Source organism: Garra rufa, chromosome 6 (genome assembly GCF_049309525.1).
Source record: "Garra rufa chromosome 6, GarRuf1.0, whole genome shotgun sequence".
NCBI lineage: Eukaryota > Metazoa > Chordata > Actinopteri > Cypriniformes > Cyprinidae > Garra > Garra rufa.
In genome coordinates, this window is record NC_133366.1 from 7,625,515 (window position 1) to 7,647,793 (window position 22,279).

General features: G+C 36.9%; 2 protein-coding genes across 2 annotated transcripts; one reads left to right on the forward strand and one right to left on the reverse strand.

Moving 5' to 3' along the window:
* The first annotated feature begins 12 nt into the window (after nt 1-12).
* Nucleotides 13-12,291, forward strand: khsrp (KH-type splicing regulatory protein). Its single transcript, XM_073842473.1, has 18 exons — nt 13-178; nt 2,150-2,255; nt 2,347-2,400; nt 2,525-2,561; nt 2,946-3,004; nt 4,087-4,158; nt 4,296-4,353; nt 4,435-4,600; nt 5,142-5,240; nt 5,751-5,846; nt 5,937-6,039; nt 6,121-6,242; nt 6,466-6,765; nt 6,842-6,951; nt 7,053-7,126; nt 8,349-8,549; nt 8,659-8,846; nt 11,423-12,291. Exons 1-18 carry the CDS (start codon nt 74-76, stop codon nt 11,429-11,431), a joined length of 1,959 nt encoding a protein of 652 aa, XP_073698574.1. The 5' UTR covers nt 13-73; the 3' UTR covers nt 11,432-12,291.
* Nucleotides 12,292-13,922: 1,631 nt separating this feature from the next.
* Nucleotides 13,923-21,788, reverse strand: r3hcc1l (R3H domain and coiled-coil containing 1-like). The gene is made up of 8 exons (XM_073842429.1): nt 21,731-21,788; nt 20,770-21,252; nt 18,581-18,768; nt 17,905-17,975; nt 17,556-17,651; nt 14,909-15,049; nt 14,772-14,832; nt 13,923-14,702 (listed from the first exon to the last, which is right to left on the reverse strand). Exons 2-7 carry the CDS (start codon nt 21,244-21,246, stop codon nt 14,780-14,782), a joined length of 1,026 nt encoding a protein of 341 aa, XP_073698530.1. The 5' UTR covers nt 21,247-21,252; nt 21,731-21,788; the 3' UTR covers nt 13,923-14,702; nt 14,772-14,779.
* Nucleotides 21,789-22,279: the final 491 nt, after the last annotated feature.

The window sequence follows — 22,279 nt, forward strand, 5'->3', positions numbered from 1 at the left end:
GCGTCTGCGCACCTCCGCCCGGCCTAGACCTCCCCGCCGTATCCCGCACACTTCACCCCTCCGCACGGACAGCATGTCTGAATACAGTTCGGTGCCGCCGCCCGGGGCCGGAGCGGCTCTAGGAGCCGGTGGACTCAAGAAAGACGCGTTCGCCGACGCGGTACAGCGCGCCCGACAGGTGAGTGATCCGCACTGCGGGAGCGAGCGGCCCTGGGATTGTGGGTTAGCGCGCAGGGCCGCGCGCACATGAGCCGGCGTGCGCGACTATTATCCGCTAGCATGAGTCGAGATCGCGTGTGATTTTGAGTAAAAGCGATATCTGGTTTCTGTTGAGCGTTACAAACGAATACGGTGCTGTGGTACAGAATTGGTAGCACATGGTAAGCATACGGTGCTTTGGTATTTACCGTAGTGTGGTATGTAGTGATTATATTCACGTAGTGTGGTACTTTACCCTGTAGCTACCATTGTAAAAATCTCGTATTACCATGGTGTTTTTATTGCTTTGATGCCATACAAAAAGAACCATGGTGCTGCTATGTATTTTAACATGTGCTATGCTAGTACCATGGTGTTATTGAGGTACAAAGCTTGTGAAGCATGTTAGCAACATGGTATAATGATCAAAAGCGTGTTATACACTCAAATTGTGCCAATTATTACGATAAGCAGTGGTTTTACGTATATATACAATGCTAACTTTTCATTTAACGTTACCGTTATACTGATCTTTTTGGCCTTGTTTGTTTGCTATGCTTTTACATTGTTTGCATGAGGCATTTCAAAGAATACTATGGAAAACAATAGTGTTTGTCCAAAAAAAAGCTTTGTATAGCATTGATGATTATAATAATAGGAAGTGTTTTATAAGCCACAAATGGCATATTAGCATGATTTCTGAAGAATCGTGTTACACTGAAAACTAGAGTAATGATGCTGAAAATTCAGCCTTGATCACAAGAATTAATTGTATTTTACAATATAGTCATTAGGAAGCAGTTGATTAACATTATAATATTATTTCACAATTTTACTGTGTATATTTGAGCTAATAAATGCAGCCTTGGTGAATGAAGGGACTCAAATCTGAATAATTAAATAAATAAATCTTGCCAACCCCTAACTTTTGAAGAATAGTAGTGTATGTTTTCCAATGCATATTTGTATAGGAAAGTGTATAATCTGACAAGTAATTAATTATAACTCCATGCTACTCAAATAGTACTGTTCTTTTGAACCATCTGTTCATCAATAAGTCTTTAAAATAAAAACCCTCTCATGGTTTTAACAAAGATATAAAGCAGCACAACTGCTTTCAACATTGATATTAATTGGAAATGTTTCTTGAACTGCAAACCGGCATATTAGAATGATTTCTGAAGCATCTTGTGATGCTTAAAGCTGGAGTAATGATGCTAAAAGTTCAGCTTTGCATTACAGAAATACATTTTTAACAAAATAATAAATTACAGAAGTTTGTGCTTTTAAATTATATTGTTTCACATTTTACTGTGTTTTTGAGCAAATAAATGGGGACTTGGTGAGTGAAGGGACTCAAATGTGAAAAACAATCTTTCCGACCCTAAATTTTTTAGCAGTAGTGATGTGTTGCAATGCATAATTGTGTAGGAAGATGTATAAAGTGACAAGTAATCAATTGTATCTCCATGCAACTTAAATAGTACTATATAGTATTTATGATTAGTGTACTAACTTTTGACCCTGGACCACAAAACCAGTCTTAAGCAGCGCTGTTATATTTGTAGCACTAGCCAAAAATGCATTGTATGGGTCGAAATTATAAATTTTTCTTTTATGCAAAGTAAAGCTCATGTTCCATGATATTTTGTAAATTTTATACAATAAATGCATAAAAACGTCATTTTTGTTTAGTGATATCTATTGCTAAGAGCTTAATTTGGACAACTTTAAAGGCAATCTTTTCAATATTATTATTATTATTTTTTTGCACCCTCAGATTCCAGATTTTCAAATGGTATCTTGACCAAATATTGTCCTCAAACCATACATCAATGGCAAGCTTATTTATTCAGATTTATTTTTCAAAAAAAATCCACACTTATGAGTGGTTTTGTGGTCCAGGGTCACATTTGTCCCTATACTTAACTTGTGTATTTGTGTTTTCCAGATTGCAGCAAAGATCGGTGGAGACGTCACTGGTCCCCCCATGAGCAATAACGGCGGAGCCGAGAGTTACCCCTTCGCGACACAGAAGCGATCGCTGGAGGACGGAGGTACGGCGGCAACAGGACGCGCTCTGGATCTGTCCATCTGACTCTCCTGAGATTGTTTTTTTTTTGAGCCGCTTGTGTTTTATCTCCTCAGATCAGCCTGAAAGTAAGAAGATGGCGTCTGACAGAGACAATGCTTCAGCACTGTGTATGACTTCCTTTGCTTTTTTTATTTTCCCCACTCGTGTAAACGCACAGACACACTTTCAGCAACTCAAAGCGAATGTCTGTGTATTTATAGAGCAGTGATTTTATCCCTTTCTCATCCGCAGCTATCGGAGCCCAGCTGGCTGCCCTTTCCCAGCAGAGGTAAGAAGGTCCTCGTTTGCGATCTGATCAGAGCCGTTGCCGCCGTTAGCTTCATCTGAGTCTTTAAAACGGATCTCAGATCTGAGCGTTTGAGACGGCATGAATAACTACAGGCCTGTATAATTAGGCTGGTTTCAGTTTCCACTGACAAACACAGGAGTCTTAAGGTGCTCTTGTAAAAGTTGATCTATTTTTATCTTAATGTGGTGTCTTCAATACGTAACTCATGGCGGCACTCTCAAAAATCAATGTGACAAATTGTCTATCTACGTATTTTATCAGACAACTTTACTGTAAAGACTTTCGTCCTGGTCTACTAAGAACTGAATGTATTTTTCTGCTGCTATGTTTCCTGACTTGGGTTTGTTTTTTGTCCTTCTGTAGTGTACGTCCCTCGTCGGTCACAGAAGAGTACAGAGTTCCTGACGGCATGGTTGGGCTTAGTAAGTTTACTTTACCCATCATGCACTGCTCTATACTGAGGCTTTCCTTTGTGAATCTCAGTCAGGGTTATATTTCTTGGCAAAACCCCCCCAAAAAAACACACTTATTTTTATGTTTTAAATTATTATTAGTAATGTATTAATATCTATTATATATTGTGTATATACTTTATAAAAAAAGAGATTAGTAAAGTAATGTAGCTATACAATTTTAAAACAATAAAATGATATTCAGGATTTATTAAATTATAAATAAGCAACATGCATAATTAACATTTGTATTGTAATAAAATACATTTTAATTGTGGTACTTACGTTTCAAAAATTTTAGAATGGTAAGATTTTCAATGTTTCATGTGTTTGATCCAAAATACAGCAAAAGCGGTAATGTGAAACATTTTTTCTAAAAATAACTTTCCTGTTTGAATACATTTTAAAATGTAACTTATTTCTGTGATCAAAGCTGAATTTTCAGCGTCATTACTCCAGTCTTCAGTGTCACATGATCCTTCAGTGTAAAAAAAAACAACCAAAAAAAACACTTGTGAAATAAGCTTTCAGTCTGCTTTTTTTTGTTTGTTTTTTAGGTGTGAAATTATAGAAATGAATACTTTTATTTAGCAATAATGCTTTAAATTGATAAAGTGATGATAGACATGTTATGCTGTTACAAAAAAAAATTCTATTACTGATAAATGCTGTTCTTAACTTTCTATTCATTAAAAAACCTGAAAAAAATTCTACTTGGCTGTTTTCAACAATAATAATGATTTTTGATGAGCAAATTAGAATATTAGAATGATTTCTGAAGGATCATGTGACGGCGAAGAAATGATGCTGAAAATTCAGCTTTGAAATCAAATAAATTGCATTTTAAAATGTATTTGAACAGAAATCAGTTATTTAAAATGATGAGAATATTTCAGTATTTTACTTTTATGCTGTACTTTAAATCAAATAAATGCAGGTTTGGTGAGCAGAGGAGCTTTCTTTAAAACATTTTAAATTTGTTTTTAAAAACCTTTGATTTTTGTATGCATTTAATATTATCCAGTCAGTGAATGGTGTTTGTCTGTTTGTAGTCATTGGTCGGGGCGGAGAGCAGATTAATAAGATCCAGCAGGAGTCTGGCTGTAAAGTTCAGATTGCTCCAGGTGAGTCAACCACTGGTTCAAAGGAGTCAAATGAACTCTTTGATTCAATCTTTGTTCACTTCTATCTCTTGTTTTTGATATCTGCATGTTTAAATGTATGAGATATAATGGGTTATGTTGGTTTTGTGTGTGTTTAGACAGCGGTGGTCTTCCAGACAGGAGTGTGTCTCTCACCGGCTCCCCTGAAGCCATCGAGTATGTTTCCATGTACTCACCTTTATAGCTGCAGTGTGAATCTGTTTGTTGGTGTTTTGACCTTTTGACCCGTCTACGCAGAAAGGCCAAAATGCTCCTGGATGACATCGTCTCCCGGGGGCGGGGCACTCCTCCCTCCTTCCACGAGTCGTCCAATGGGAACGGACACATGCAGGAAATGGTCATTCCGGCAGGGAAAGCGGGTCTCATCATCGGCAAAGGCGGAGAGACCATTAAACAGCTGCAGGTAGAGTTTGTGTCCTCCTGTGAGTGCAGAGAGGCCTTTATTTAGAGGTAGTTGAAGGGAAGAAATTGATGCTTTTGTTCTGCAAAGATGCATTAAATTGATCAAGTGACAGGAAAGTCATTTATAGATTACTAAATAAAATAAATAATACATTTAAATAAAAGCTTTTTTTTACTCTATGTACATCAAAGAAAAATGTATTAGTTTCTACAAAAATTAAAGCAGTGTTTTCAACATTGATTATATTCAGAAATATTTCTTAAGCAGCCACAGCATATTAGAATGATTTCTGAAGAATCATGTGAAACTGAAGAGTGGACTAATGATGCTGTAATTCAACTTTGAACAAAAATTACATTATAGTATGTTTTTATTTAGAAAGCTTTTCACCATATTACTGTTGTATTTTGATCAAAAAAATGCGGCTTTGCTGTGCAGATTAAGCCATTTTTGGACATTTATTCATTAAAAAGTCAATTTTTTTTCTATGCTAAAAGGCAGTTCTTGGTCATCTTTACATATTAACATGTTTGCATTTCAGGAGCGAGCTGGCGTGAAGATGATTTTGATTCAGGATGCTTCTCAGGGGCCAAACATGGACAAACCTTTGCGCATAATTGGAGATCCTTACAAAGTCCAGGTGTGACCATCTTTCTTGTCCTCTTGCCTGTTTTTCCATATCAGACCCTGAACCACAAAACCAGTCATAAGGGTCATTTTTATTTTTATCTGAAAGCTGAGTAATAAGCTTAAAAATAAGCTTTCCACTGTATGTTAGGATAGGACAATATTTGGCTGAGATCTAGAATCTGAGGGTGCAAAAAAAAAAAAAAGCTAAATATTGAGAAAATAGTTGTTCAAAAAGTTCTTAGCAATGCATATTACCAATCAAAAATTAAGTTTTGATATATTTACAGCAGATGATTCACTAAATATCTTCATTGAACGTGATCTTTACATAATATCCTAATTTTTGGCATAAAAGACAAATTTATAATTGACTAAACAGTGCTTTTTTTTTTTTTTTTTGGCTATTGCTACAAATATATCTGTGCTGCTTTAAGACAGGTTTTGTGATTCAGGGTCACATATTTTGTCTGTTTTGTTACCCATTGTAGTCAGAGTTGGTGTCTGTCGTTTCTCTCTCTAGCAAGCGCGTGAAATGGTGCAGGAGATTCTGCGAGAGCGGGATCATCCCGGGTTTGACAGAAATGAGTATGGCTCTCGAATAGGTGGAGGAATCGAGGTGAATGATTGGTTTATTCATTTAAATTGCAGTTTGTTTTGTTTGCCGTTTGAAATGAGAGAGTGATGTAGTCTCAATGTGATTGGACAGGTGCCCGTTCCGCGTCATTCTGTGGGCGTTGTGATTGGCCGAAACGGAGAGATGATCAAGAAGATTCAGAACGACGCTGGTGTGAGGATACAGTTTAAACCAGGTTTGTTTAGACTCAGTTTGTGGCTGAACTCAATGCCTCATGATATTTTAGTGCATAACTAGCTTTTTCTCCTCTCCACAGATGACGGTACCGGTCCAGATAAGATTGCTCATGTAATGGGTCCTCCAGACCGCTGCGAACATGCCGCCAGTATCATCAACGAGCTTCTGCAGAGCATCAGAGTACGAGAGGAAGGAGGCGGAGTGAGTGATTCAATTCATCTGAATGTATTCAAAATGCACAGTTTTTTCCCCCAATTTTTTTTTTCTTTGAATTCAAAGAGTAAAATTTTACATTTTAGTAACTTAATCCTTTCTATTTTTATTTGAATGTTTATAATGTACTAGTGTATTAAATGTTTTTTGTTTTAATCACTGGATCCTGTATGGTTTGGTTGCATTAGTTAATCTCCATTCTGTTCCTTAGGGTCCTCCTGGTCCTCCGGGCACAGGTATGCCTCCGGGTGGGCGTGGAAGGGGGCGTGGCCCGGGTAACTGGGGTCCACCTGGCGGCGAGATGACCTTTTCAATCCCTGCCCACAAATGTGGTCTGGTTATCGGCCGAGGCGGCGAGAACGTGAAGGCCATCAACCAGCAGACGGGCGCCTTCGTGGAGATCTCACGCCAGCCGCCACCCAACGGTGACCCCAACTTCAAACTGTTTACCATCCGGGGATCTCCTCAGCAGATCGACCACGCCAAACAGCTGATCGAGGACAAGATCGAGGTAACGTAAATACTGCTTTTGTGCTTCATCATGCCTGTTGTTTGCTGGTTTTTAACTGGACTGCTTCTCCTCGTAGGGTCCCCTGTGCCCTGTTGGACCTGGACCGGGTGGACCTGGCCCCGCTGGACCCATGGGTCCCTACAACCCAAACCCGTACCAGCCAGGACCCCCTGGTGGACCACCACAGTCAGTGCTGCTTAAGTGGGGAAATTAGCTTCAGGGAAAGGGTTAATATTTGACTTTCCAGATGTTGTTTGCATATGTTCACAGTAGTTCTGTGTTTTCAGCGGTGGCCCTCCTGGTGGACAGTATCCTCAGGGTTGGGGAAACGCGTACCAGCAGTGGCAGCCACATGATCCCAGTGAGTCGTTCTGTACTGATGCTTTCAGTGTTTGTGTAATGAAACTACCTGAGTGCCTTATGCAACTGTGCAGCTATGCAACATGTCTGTTCAAGTTCTAATGCTCGGGTCACATTTCATCCTGGAGTAATCCTTTTTTTATATATATATATTTTTTTAAATGGTAGTCATTAATTCCAGTGTATAATATTTTACAAAAAAAAAAAACTTAATTGAAGATTAGAGGTCTGTAAGAAAGGGTTCTGCTTGGCTGCATTTGATTTAAAATATACTGTAAAAAACATAAGAAAATAACTATTTTCTATTGTAATAGCATTTTAAATTTAATTTATTCCTGTGATCAATGCTGAATTTTCAAAACTGATGTTACAAAGTTGTGCTTTTTTTTGTGGAATTTGTGATTTAAGTATTTGTAAAATGTGATTAACTAAACCACAGCACATGCAATGTTGTCATTAAGTTAATTTTACTCAATGACCATTATCTAAAGATCAATTAAAACCAATAAATAAAAATTGCTAGACTTTGAAAACCAATAAAAATGACAGGCACAACAAAATATCTTAATGGAACATGAACTTTGTTTAATATCCTAATGATTTTTGGCCTAAAAGTGAAAATTTTAAACCAATCAAAATATTGTCTATTGCAACAAGTATACCTGTGCTACTTAAAGCTGGCTTTGAGACATATGGGCCCGGTTTCGCAGACAAGGCTTAAGCCTAGTCCTAGACTAAAATGTAAGTCTGAGGTGTATCAACTGAAATAAAATTGCACTGATTGATTTTAAAATATATCAGTGCCTTTGTTTTGTCTCAAGATGCACACCAGTAATGTTTTTTTCTAAGCGTGTTTATAAAAATTACTTAAATGTCCTAATTGAACTATGGTCTAAGCCCTGTCTGGGAAACCGGGCCATGGTGTATATCAGTGATATAAAAATAACATTTAATGTTCCTGTCAGTTTTACCGCCTGCTTACTAAATTATATAAATTGATTTGAATTAATAATAATGAAGGGGAAAAAAAACTTATTTTTTCTGTCCCCAAACTTTTGAAGTGTAATATTTTAAAAAGTGGATGATCAATTTGAAATCATTATCATTATTTTATTTTGAGTATTGAATTGAAGTGATCTCCTTTTTCCTGAGACTCATCTCTGGAAGTTGCTTTATACTTCAGACACATGTTCAACTTAGGTTCAAGTATCTGTTTCTGTCAGGTAAAGCAGCAGCAGATCATAATGCGGCGTGGGCGGCTTATTACGCACAGTACTACCAGCAGCCCGGAGGGGGCGCCATGCCTGGACAGACGCCTGCGGCCCAACCGGCTGCTCCCGCTCCTGCTGACCAGAGCCAAGCTGCTCCCGGAGCCGCCCAGCCCGACTACACCAAGGCCTGGGAGGAGTACTACAAAAAGATGGGTACGAGAGTTTAGTGTATTTAGTAAATCTAGTGTAGAGAAATGCATGTAAATGAATCTGCTGGCAGCAAAATGTTTTGCTGATGAAACTTGTCTCTGGTGTCTATCAGCTGCAGCAGGAGGAGGCGCTGCTGCTCCCGCCGCAGGAGGAGCTGCTCAAGCCACGGGAGCCGCAGCAGCAGCGGGACAGACGGACTACAGCGCCGCATGGGCCGAATACTACAGACAGCAGGCTGCTTATTACGGACAGACGGGACAGGCCGCGGGACAGCCGGGCGCCACACCGCAGGGCCAACAGGTACAGACACACAAACTAATCACAGCTCTGTTGGTACTGTTTATACGTGTTTGAACGGCTGTAGATGGCAACTAGATTCAAATTCATAAGTCTAGTTTAAGAAGTTAAAAGGATGGTTCACACAAAAAATGAATTCTGTCGTTAATCACTCACTCTCCAAATCTGTAAGACCTTCGTTCATCTTCAGAAGACAAATTAAGATATTTTTGAAGTAGTCCGAGAGCTTTCTGGCCCTGCATAGACAGCAAGGGTCCTATTAAATCACACTACTAAAGTTGCTGTTTACCAACATATTGACTTAATACTTTTACAATATTAATGGAATGTTATATTGTAATGTAAATAGTATGCATAAATTATTAATAGGCATTACATTTAATTTGAAATGACATAAATTATAAATGGATATAAATTCAATAAATACCTTTACGATTTTAATACTAAAGATGTTGAAAACAGATATTGAGTAAATATTAGGGCTGTCGAAAATAACGCGTTAACGGCGTTAATTATTTTGTTGTTGTTAATTACGTCAAATTTTTTAACGCATTTCACGCATGCGCAGTGTGACGAATTATTTGTCAGGATTGGGGAGCTAGAGGCGAGATGGAGCAAGGTGAGCCTATGGACGGATTCAAATATAAAAAGTATGATGATGGTACAGTTAACAAGTACAAGCCTGGGCGACAGCCCCTCTGCAACTGGAGTGGTTATAGCCAAGCTTAGGCCCGGTTCTACTGGGGTAGACGGTGCTATATAGCCTACCCTCAAACGAAAGCAAAGCAATTGAAGATCTGACAAACAATCCAGCGTTGTTCATCTCCTGACTAAGTGTAGACGCGATGTAAATAAAATATTCATTGTGTAGTTTAGAAAGCTTTATTGATTATAACGGAACGTTGTGAGATCTCTATGAACTTAGATTTGTGACGCTTTTAGTGATAATAAAGGGAGCGCGCTTTGCACTTTCCATGCCATAATCCATTCAGAATTTGTATGAAAATTTCGTTTTTATGTTTTGGGAATTACATCTGCATAGTTGTGCTGGGTTCATTCTCGAAAGAGCGGTGACTGACACAGTGACAGAGTGGAGAGTGGAAGATACATAAAGCCGCTTTGCAGGTCATCGAGGCACCAGCTCAATCATTTGCATTTTTTCAGTGGAAGCAATTTCAAATTATCCGTCATTTTTGCTCACAAAGGAAAAAGTAATACACCAAAAAACGTTGCAGTGTTTTTATAAAATAAAGAAAACAAAAATGATGCGCTTTCTGTCGTCTTGTTCTTGAACAGGAGTGCTTAACAAAAATAAAGCTAAATGCATGCCTCACAGACATGATAAACATATCTATAGAAAGTTTTAAATTATTACTTAACGAAATAAAACAAATCGAAAACAAAAACTTGTTTAATATGTAATCCTTAACCATAAATTTCTCTCTCAAGGCGCGTCCAAAAATGAGATTGCAGGATCTTTGCGACATTGACTCACATTGAATACACTTTATTAATTAATAATTCAGATATGTCCTTACTCTTTCCCCGACACATTTATTTATTTTTGCCGGTATTTTGTTAAGTTTTAGCCTACTGCGTGCGATTGAACGCGGATCTCTTCCAGTTGCGCCATCCGAGCCGTTATCGAAAGTAAAAGCGAAAGTCTTGTGTTGTTTCCACCAGCGCTACATTATTGATGGATGTCTAAAATATAAAAAATAAGGAGTAGCCTAAAACAGGCCCGATGCGGGCCCTGACATAATATGAAAATGTGAAAATTATGTATCCTGTTATTTATATTTTGGTATGCATTTTAGAAAAAAAAAATGGTTAGGATTCAGATGTTGCAAATAGTGATTAATCATGATTAATCGACTGAAAAGTCTGATTAATCTGATTAAAAATTTTAATCATTTGACAGCCCTAGTAAATATAAATATTAAAATCATGCATATTTTTTTTTTTTATTCATCATGCATGCACTCACTAAGCATTCAGTATACTTGTTAATAAATATTTACTAGTCAAAAGTAAAAATATTTTGTCATGTTTTATGTTGAAAACAGTTGAGTGTCTTTTTTTTTTTTTTTTCAAGTTCCTTAAGTTCAGAAGAACATTCATCTGAAATGGAACTCTTTTGTAACATTATAAATGTCTTTAACACTTGATACATTTAAAGCATCCTTGCTAAAAAAAATTAATTTCAAAAGATCGGAAATTAATATGTCTTTGTTGTACTTTGGGTCAAATAAATGCAGGCTTCATGAGCAGAATTGACTTTAGAAAACATAAAAACATCTTATTTAAAAACTTTGACTGGTGGTGTTTTTATTTATCAAATGTGTATTTTATTTGTAAAATTCATACTATTTTAAAATTTAGTTTTTTGAAAATTATTAAAAACACTAAGCATTTGATACCAATAAGTAACTTAAACAAATGAGGAGTGGGAAAAATCCTCTGAGTGTAGAATGTTTGTGCATTTTGTTAAACAAGGTTTTTGCATGTAGAAATGCGAAACTGAAATCAGTTTTCAATAATGCCTTCAGTGATGTGTCTGATCTCTTGTCTCTCTTCAGGCGCAGTGAAGTGATTGTGGCTGAACTCTGGTCCGTCCTGCTCCTTCCCTCCATCCTCTCACTCTCCTCTGACAAAAGGACTTCTGCTCTTCCTGTTTAGTTTTCTTTCTCATGTCCAGCTGAAAAGCTCTGTGACTCTCTCTCCTCTGAAGCCGGATTTCTGTCTTTACGAAACGGCACGGTTTCCGCAGACGCTCTTGTTTCTCCTCCTGGATCCACAAACACCAATAGACTGAACTCAAACTCTGCCTTCCCCTCCACAAACGCTTCGTCCCTCCTCTTCCTTGCGGCAGTATGACTCGTGACCAGGAAACACAAGGGAATGTTTCTTCTGCTAACTTCCTCACATGAGCGTGCACTTCCTGTTTTTGCATTAATTTTTTTTTTTTTTTTGAAGAAACAGGTCCATTTAGAGAATCTTCAGGTGTTAATAACTACTGTGTTTCAAACTCAATGAGTAACCATGTCTCTTTTTATTTTTAATGCTTTTTTGCTTTTAGTCCTTTTTAATTTGATCTTGAGCTGGAACATTCCCACTGTTTAACGTGTTCACTTGTTTCTTTCTATTCATTAGTGAGCTTTTTTTTTTTTTTTTAATGTGATTCATTTTTCTCCTGTGATATCAAATGGGGTTTCAGTCTGTCTGAGAGTGTGTCTCGTGTGTGTGTGTGCGTATGTGAGAGAGTGTGTTCAGGTACTGAAACTCAACCCATGTGTTGCTCCTCACTCTGTGAAATGAGGGTTTCTTTTGTTTTTTCCCACCCCAAGTTATTGGAAGTCATGATGTTATAAATATATAAATTGTAAGCTTTTTTTTTACTGCTTGTTTTTAAAAACTACAAAATAAACATTACAAAATCCTCATCTGATCACATGACCACTGTTCAGTCTGAAAGTGTTTTTGTTGATAGTCTAGTGTTTTGACATGCAATGGTTAACATTACTGTTGCTCGTTGTTTTGGTTGGTGACTAGAAGAGCTGCCCAAACATTTTACTACAAAGAGCCAAAAAACAAGTTTTGTAGGCTAAAAATAAAGTATCTAGTTATATTTAGGTTCACGCTATTGTAATTCTTAGGCTGGTCACGGATCAGCGATCTCCATGTAAAACTGATCGTACAGACCAAACCATAAGTTGTAGAGACTTGAAACTTGGAGGGGTGGTACTCACACCGCCAACAATTTCACCAAGGCTCGACCCAATCGGCCTGATGGGGGCGCTACAGTGATCACAAATACAAAATTGTTTATAACTCCGAAACTGTCAGTTGCAGGCTCAATCTTTTCGGGTATTTTGGATCTAGTTTTGTCGCCAAGCCAGTGAAGAAAAAATTAATAGGAAGCGATTACTGAGGTTCCAACACTTTAAAGCATTTAAGCACATGGAAAAAAGGCATGTAGTATTGCAAATGCAGGTAATTTGGCATAGAAATATTTTGTAACGTTTTTGACTGTTATAGCACCAGCTGTTGGTCTGAGCTCCTTCAAACTTTGCATGATTGTTTAGAATCACCTGTCGCATGAGCTAACCAGGTTTTGTGAAGTTTTGAGTTTTCCTTTAGCCTTTGTAGGACTTTGGGTAAATTTGGACTGGCCCATTTTCTTAACAACCCAGTTATAGCTTCCCAAAGGGCAAACTTAAACATTTTTTTGATAATTATTGACAAGATTGATAATTGTACTGCAATGGGGGTTTTTTTTTCTTCCCCAGATCGAGGTAAAAAAAACTGCAAAAGTAAACTAGTCCTAGGCTTTTTATTCTTTAGTTTTTAACTAATTTGACAGCAGTTCTAGAGGCAAAGTTGTCTAGAATGGTGAGTTCTGTCATATAATATGTGACTCTGGACCACAAAACCAGTCTTAAGTCGCTGGGGTATATTTGTGGCAATAGCCAAAAATACATTGTATGGGTCAAAATTATAGATTTTTCTTTTATGCCAAAAATCATTAAGTAAAGATCATGTTCCATGAAGATTTTTTGTAAAATTCCTACTGTAAACCAATCAAAATGTAATTTTTGATTAGTAATATTCATTGCTAAGAACTTAATTTGGACAACTTTAAATGTGATTTTTTTTGCATCCTCAGACTCCAGATTTTCAAATAGATGTATCTCGGCCAAATATTGTCCCATCATAACAAACCAAACATCAATAGAAAGCTTATTTGAGCTTTCATATGATGTATACATCTCAGTTTTGTAAAATTTAACCTTATGACTGGTTTTGTGGTCCAGGGTCACATATGAATACTACATGTGCAAAAATGCACAATCATTTACACCATTGAAAAATGCAATATCACCCCCAGTGGCAGATTTCTTACAAATTTCTCACAGACCTTCAGGGCTGCAAACAGTTTTGTTCCAATCGGCCTAATAGGTGCTCAAAGTTCATCAGCCAATGGTGGCCATGATTTTTTTTTGAGTGTCCTTAAAAACACTTGTATCAAAATGATACCGGGGTGTTTTTGTGAATGATAACTCTCCTTAAAGGCATGAGAAAGGTTTTAACTTTTATTTAGATCACAGCTGGAAATTCAAGCGCACCGACATCGCAGAAATGGCGTGTGTCAAATTAGTACCTCAGCAAAACCTTTTGGAGATAAACTCTTTACAGGACCATATTAACAGCAATGAAAGAATATGCAAAAAAAAGTTCTGTTAGAACATGCTGATGGTTTGCAAAACACTTGATTGGCATTAAATAAAATGTTCACGATGGACTACCAAATTGCCTATTTTCAATTTTTTTTTTCCAATTCTCAATTAGTATTTACAAAATAGTCACTGTAATTAAAAAAAATTGCAATTTTAATGGCAGTACAAGTACTACCATGATGTTTGACCTCTTTTTTTTAAAGCAAAAGCATTTTTCCTATATGCCTATTATTTCGAGTTGACATGGCATTAAAGATACTATCAGCTCTTAGTGTACTCTTTACTGAAGCAAGAAAAAAAAAAAAATCTGAAAGTGAAATCGCACTGATGTGCGATCTACTTTGATCTAGTCACCAAAAAGCACAACATTCTTTAACAAAAAATACATTAAAAAGGTCTTTCCAAAACTGACAACATCACAAAACGCACAGGGTAGAGTTCACAGTTCAGAATGAATCTCAAGAGGAAAGATATAAAATTACAAAACATCCCTGTTGAAGTGTGCAGCTCTCACACTTTGCTTCGATGAACCTCTGGTTTCCCTGCTCTTGTGGCTTTGGTTCAGTCGGTGCTGGTTTGTCAGTAGTCCGTGCGGGAGGTCCTACTCCTTCAGACCCCAAACCTACAGATAAACCACTTCAGACCTGAACTGTTGATCAAATTAAAATGCCTTATAGCTCCATAAACAAACCTGTTTCTTCATTTGCCCTCCCAGGCATCTTCACGCTGCTTTGCAGCCAAACGCTTTTGTTCTGATGAGAAAACGGATCAAATAAATCCCTGTTTATACCAGTCTAGCAATATAAGAGCTTAAGAATAATATGTTACCTTTGGCCTGCCGTAGTTTGTTCCTCTCTGCCTCTCGCTCTTCTCTGGTCTGGTTACTCTTCACGCCCAGAGCACCAATCACCAGGCGGCGTGCCAGAGCCGCACTCGTCTGAGGACGCTCTTTAGCCGGCAGCAGATAATCTACACAGAGAAAATTAAGTTTGGAGAAATTTTTTTTTAATATAGCCGCAAGCAGTGATTACTGGGGATCAAGTGCTTTAACCCTTGTGTTTCCAAAAAAAAAAAAAAATGACACATAGGTGCAAAATGGACAAAAATGTCCATGTTCAAAAACTGTTATAAAAATATGATTTATTAATATTTTTTCCACTTTCACTGATGTCGATTTTTTAACCAGCATCTGTTTTATGCATTGATAGCAAACATTCATTCATTTTCATAATTGTAAGCCTTTAAATGCTGGTTTATTTGCATAGTGCCACAGGTGTGTTTTTATGAAAAAAATGAAAATTTCCATTTAATAAATGCTGAGCAGAATTTTTTTCTTTGCTTGTTAGATTCGTGGGTGTGTCAGTGAAGAACAACAACATTCATTTTGAGGCATTTATATTTTTATGTAGTGTTAGTTTAAAAAAAAAAATGTATATGCCAAATTTGAAAAAATGGCGCAATCTAGAAAAAAAAATGGTAAAAATTTAAAATTTGAAGCCTTGCCGATAGAATGAATGCCTATTAGCAAATATTGCATCAGTTTATAGTCAAATGGCCCTGGGTTAAAAAATTGCATTTTTGTCCTTAAGGTCCTGAGTGTGAGTACTTTTTGTGTGTTTAAAAAGAAACACCTGAGCCAAAATGTATGCAGTTGGCATTAACACAGGTACACTTATAACAAAAAACAAAACTGAAATGGACAAAAATGTCTATAAGGTCGCACAAGAGTTAAGGCATTTAGGCACACATGAAAAAAGATGAAAAATGTCAAATACTTTAGCAAGCCTGTAACCACCTAAATCACTGATTTAAAATAAATATGTGACCCTGGACCACAAAACCAGTCTTAAGTCGCTGGGGTTTGTTTGTAGCAATAGCCAAAAATACACTGCATGGGTCAAAATCTTTGATTTTTCTTTTATGCCAATAATCATTAAGAAATTAAGTAAAGTTCATGTTCCATGAAGATTTTTTGTAAAATTCCTACTGTAAACATATCAAAATGTAATTTTTGATTTGTAATATGCATTGTTAAGAACCTAATTTGGACAACTTTAAAGGTGATTTTCTCAGTCTGTTTGATTTTTTTGCATCCTCAGATTTCTGATTTCAAATAGATGTATCTCAGCCAAATATTGTCCGATCCTAACAAACCATACATCAATAGAAAGCTTATTTATTGAGCTTTCATATGATGTATAAATCTCAGTTTTGTCAAATTTAACCTTATAACTGGTTTTGTGGTCCAGGGTCACATTTTTGGCCAAATCCAGGTAATTTACCATAGAAATATGAAGTTTATTAATGTCTATGACTGTTATAGTCCCAGCTGTGGTCCGATCTCCCTAAAACTTTGCTTGTTTACAATCACCTGTCGCATGTGCTCACTGGGTTTCAATAAGTTTTGAGTTTCATTTAGGCTTTATAGGCTTTTGAATTTATTTGGACAGGCCCGTTTCCTAAACGACCCCGTTATAGATTCCTAAAGGGTCAAAGTTGTTCGGAATGAAGAGGTCCATCATATGATATGAATATTGTGCAGATGTGAAAAAAAAAAAAAAAAAAAAAACGCACTATATAAAATCGCCCTCAAAAAATGAGATAGCGCCCCCCAGTGGCCGATTTCTTTAAAATTTCTCACAGACCTTTAGGGCCGCGAGTCAAACTTGCCCACCAAGTTTCCTTCTCATCGGCCTCGGTTAACCATGTCTAATAGGTACTCAAACTTCATCAGCCATTGGCAGCCATGTTTTTTGAGATAAGCAAATGTCCTTATAGACATTTGTGGCACATTGGACTAATTTTGATGGGACAAATGGTTGGGTAGTTTTGGCCGTTAAGTTTTTTTCCTCTCTTATAGCACCTCCAAGTGGCTAAGCTCCGCAACATTTTTCATGTGACCTCAGATTCAGCTCTTACACACATATTCTGAGTCTGGCAAAGAAATCTTATTACATTCAAAAGTTATAGACGTTTTAGTCAAACGTTTTGGAGTCCCTTTGCGATGAAAAGTCTAAAGTTCAACAGTTTTTGATCACTCTCCAGAGAATCTTCCTACGCTGGTTTCTGATTGGGTAAAAAACCTAGGACTAGTTCACAATAATACTTTTTTCAAAAAAAACTAAATACCTGAAAATTTTACTTTAGCTTGCAACGAACCATTTAGGAGTTAAAAGCAATTTCATACTTTTGATCTCTGTAGCGCCCTCGTCAGGCCAATTGGGGTGAGCATTGGTGACATTGTAGACGGTGTGAGTACTACCATCCCTCCAAGTTTCAAGTCTGTGCAACTTACGGATTGGTCTGCCCAAACAGTTTTAAATGTAGATTGCTGATCTTTGGCCATTCTAACAATTACAATAGGGTTTCAGCATCATGCTATAATAAGCCTGGATTTCAGAATTAATTTGTGATGGATGCACAAAACAGCCTTAAAATAGATAAAACATGAGTATTTAAGAGAGACAAGACATACCAGAGCAGCTGCGCGCTTTGGCTTTAATGGTGTTTGATGATTTGGAGAGAGGCCTGACCTTAATCATGGGGTTCTTCATCCTCAGAGCATCACGAGCTACACAAACACACAGGTATGTACAAGAAAAGGACCAGGTTTCTCATTTTGGTTGATGTAAACATCTTAAAAATAGACATTTCTACTCTTCAAACTCTTCGTTTTCTTTTTCACAGAGCTGAGACAATTTCAGGTCCTCAAACACATCACTTAAGTTAAAACATCACGCTATTTTTCTCCAGGTCAACCAGCAATTGATTCCAGAGATCTTATAGGCATCATACAGCCATTACAACATCTGGAAAACACTGACCTGCGATTGGACTGGAGAACAAACCGAGGGCATGCGTGTCGTCAATCCACTTGATGTCAAACCCTTTCTGCCTGAAAACACACATATGATTATTTCAATAATTTAACATAGCATTTTTACAGTTTTCAGATGTCAGTTCTTAGTTACATAAGATGTATGTAAACAGGTCAGATTTTATTTATACACTATCAGTCAAAAGTTAAGACAATTTTGGTGAAAGGTTTTGATCCACTTTAAATGTTGACTACTGTATATATTATATAAATATATATATACTACCATTTTTTTCTGTTGGCTTTCTCAAAAAAAAAAAAAAAACATTAAAAAAGCAAATATTATTGAATAGTGTACTATATGAGCTGGAAGCAATGGTTGCAAGTTAAAACACATTAATAATTGGTTTGTTTCTGACAAATACAGCTTTTTTCCCACTGGTGAGCACGTGATGTAATGCTAAATTTTTCGAAATGTGTTCCGATGAAGAAAAAAAAAAAAAACTCCTAATCAACTTGGAAAGTAAATTTTCATCAAACTTTCATTTTTGAGTAAACAGTCCCTTTAATTTAATCGCAACCTTTGATTTGCTAAGACACGCCACTATTTCAACCCTTATTTGGTTTGATTTAATCACTTATTAGCTTTTCATCAACCCCCATTTGGGAAGCTGTAGACGCACTGGAACGAGCTGAAGGTTCTGATCAAGTCCTCTGTCTTGAACTCAGACGGGAATTCGTAAATCTCGATGATGTGTGATAGCTCATCGTCCCGAAGCTCCACATCCTCTTCCATTTCCGGCGTCCAATTATAGTAGTCGAAGCGTGGATCCTGTATAGACGACTTCTTGCTGCCCTCGTTAAGAGACATCTGAAACAGGAAGAGAACTAAAACCTGAGCACAAACCCTGGCTAATGCATCTCAGTTCATTATGTCATCCTTAAAGTTCACTTCCAGAACAAAGATTTACAGATAATATACTCCTTTGTCATCTAAGATGTTCATGTCTTTCTTTCTTCAGTCGTTTTTTGAGGACTTCAATGGTGCCCCTGAGTTCAAACTTCCAAAATGCAGTTTCAATGCACCTTCAAAGGGCTCTAAACGATCCCAGGCATGGAATAAGGGTCTTATCTAGCAAAAAATCACAGCAGAAGTACCGACCCAGTGTTAACAAAGTGAAGTTGAAAGAGAAAATGAGATGATTTTTTTGGACATAACCTTACTGTATTGAACCTGAGTACACTGAGTACCCATGCGCACCGCAGAGCTAGACGAGACAAGCATTTCAGGTTAAAAAGTGTATTAATCGTATTTTTTTTTTTAGAAAAGCACCGACCGGTTCGCTGGATAAGACCCTTCTTTCTCAGCTGAGATCGCTTAGAGCCCCTGAAGCTGCATTAAAACTGCATTTTGTAAATTCGAACCAGTGTTATTTTCGTTGGCGAATAATTTTAGTCATAAAAAAACTAAACGATAACGAAACAAAAACTCGTTTTGAATGACAAAAACTATGAGAAAATCTACTGAGATTTTCATCAACAAATAAAAACGAGACAAAACTGTTAGGGCAGGATGATTTAGGAAGAGATTCACTTGAACGAGTCTTCTGCATGGTTTAGGAGGTTAGACGCCTACATTTGTACTGTAATTGATCTATCCGATGTACTGGCGTACATTTACTGCACATAAACGTTCAAAAATGTGGAGTATTACAAGTTAACACACTCCATTTAGTCTAAGGTGAAAGGAAACAGTTGGGAGAAAAACAGGCTTGTATCAGTACATTGCATTCATGCACTCGGTTTTAAAGGGGCAGCAGCCAAATTTAGTTGCAATTGTCTGTGCCACTGATGTTAATCAAGCAACAAAAGAGAAAAATCACTACATTAGTAGGCCTGATAAAGATTAATCTAAATGTATTTATATCCATATGTCTGCTTGAAAGAATAAATAAAGTTGTAAACAAATTGTTATAAAGAATGCATAATCAACCTTTATAACTGGTATTTCATTGAAAAGAGAACTATGTTCTTGTTTTTTTATGAAAAGTGGTTTCATTTTATTTTAAAATAAGGCAAGTTGTGTGTCACAGCAGTTAAATCTGTCTATCATTATAAAACCTTAATACCAAACCTATACAATAAGTTTGGTCACTTTAGAGAAATGCTTAATAAATGCATTGCACTGTAACTAAACCCATTAGATTTTAGCAGACTAAATCTACTGAAGATTCAGATGACTAAAATATGACCAAAACTAAACTGCATTTTTGTCAAAAGACTGTGACTAAATCGAAGAATGCTGTCAAAATTAACACTGGTTCAAACACATGGGCACGATATTGGAGAAAATTCCTGAAATGTTTTCCTTAAAGAAACATGTCTTTACGACTGAAGAAAGAAAGGCGTAAACATCATGGATGACAACGGCGTGAGTGCATTATTGGAAATTTTTGTTCTGGAAGTGAACTAATCCTTTAAAGGGTTAGTTCACCCAAAAATTTAAATTCTGTCAATAATTTCTCACCCTCGTGTTCCTCTCTGGAACACAAATTAAGATATTTTTGATGAAATCCAAGAGCTTTCTGAATCTGCCTATCTGAACATCAGCATTCAAGGCCCAGAAAGGAAGTAAAGACATTAAAATAACAATTTTACCAATGTTCTTACTAACTTTCTGGGCCTTGAACATGTCAGTTGCATTGCTGTCTATGCAGAGTCAGAAAGCTCAAAGCTCAAAAATATTTGAATTTTATGTTCCAAAGATGAACACAAGTAATTAATGACAAAATTTTCTTTTTTGGGTGAACTATCACTTTAAAGAGGACAAGTCACTTAAAAACCAGTTAAAGTAACTTTTTGTAACTCTTACCTCTTCCATTAAATGTGGGTCAAGACAGTCCCCATCATCATTAAACAAAGAATCCCAGTTTTCCCCTTCATCATCCTCCTCCTCCTCTTTTGGCACCCCATCATGTTCTAGTGCACTACCCGTGTCCTCTGGTGCGTTCATAGTTCTGGATACATTGCCCGTATCGTCTCTAGAATCTTCCTCTTTTTCTGTGTGCATGTTTAGGTTTTCTTTATCTCCCTCCTCCCGCCCCCCGTCATCCTGTTTTACCTCTCCGTTCGGGATCTCTGTCGCTTTGGCTTTATCCTTCTTGTTCTTGCGCGGTTTGTCGGCGTACCGGGGCCTGGGTCTGGATTTCTTGTCACCGCCGGCCTGAGGTTTCTCCACTTTCTCAGCCTGCCGTTTTTTGGGCACGTAGATTTCCATGGTGGGCTTTTTTGTTCGGGGCGGAGCAGCTGTTTTGGGCCCCTCTGCTGGATGAGCTGCTTCGGTCTCCATAGGGATCTGTGTAAAGAAAGTGTGTCAATGAGTTCAAGGAGGACTAAAGCTGTTTTTATAATAACATACCACAAGTCTACGTAATGTAAAATACCTGCATGTGTAAAATCTAAAACTAAAAACGTAATCTTTCATTTCCAATGTGTTGAATAGACAATAAATAATGTAAGTTGTGATTTTCATTGCTTCAAACTGACATTTTTAGATGAAGTTGGATGACCAAAGCAAAATAATGTGAATTTCCAAGATCAAAATCAATCCAAATGACAACACTGTAGCACATTACTGTTTAATGTTTTACCTACAGATTTTAAAAATAAATAAGTAGACATTTACCGACCGCAACACCATTTAGAAACCCGCATTAGCTTTTCAAAACAACTACTAAATACGGACAGTAACGTCAACATCTTTTAGATAGTATGTTACAATATGAAAAAATAACAATTGTACATGTTATTATTCGGAATTTCCTTCTACTTACATCAGTATTTTTCAGTTCGCCGAATCGTTGAAACCATGACCGGATGTTTGGAGACGTACGGATGTCATGACGTCATGATCGGAAAGTCTATTATGGGAGTTGTAGTTCAGTTTTCTTTCCTTTTTTGTTATTGTATTTCTATGCAGTGCTGTTTATTGTCGTTTTCCTTTTTGTCTTGCAATAAATTTTTTTTTAAAGTTGTAGTTAAATTTTTCTCTCTCTGTATACCCTTTCCCCATTTATTCTATTACTGTCGTGAGATGTATATATTTGTATTAGTATGTACATAATTGCATTACATTTACATTTAGACATTTAGCAGATGCTTTCACCCAAAGCGACTTACAAAAGAGTTGTTTAACTTTAGAAACGAAGCTGACATCGACAGCTGTCCAAAACGACGCAATATTATACATTTTATAATTTAATAATTGCCAAAAAAGTACCTTAATGATTGAAGTCACTGCAAATCAAGTATAATACTTTATTGGTACTTTATTCACAATAATCATTACAATTATTTATAACCCTAATTATTTTTAGTCGATA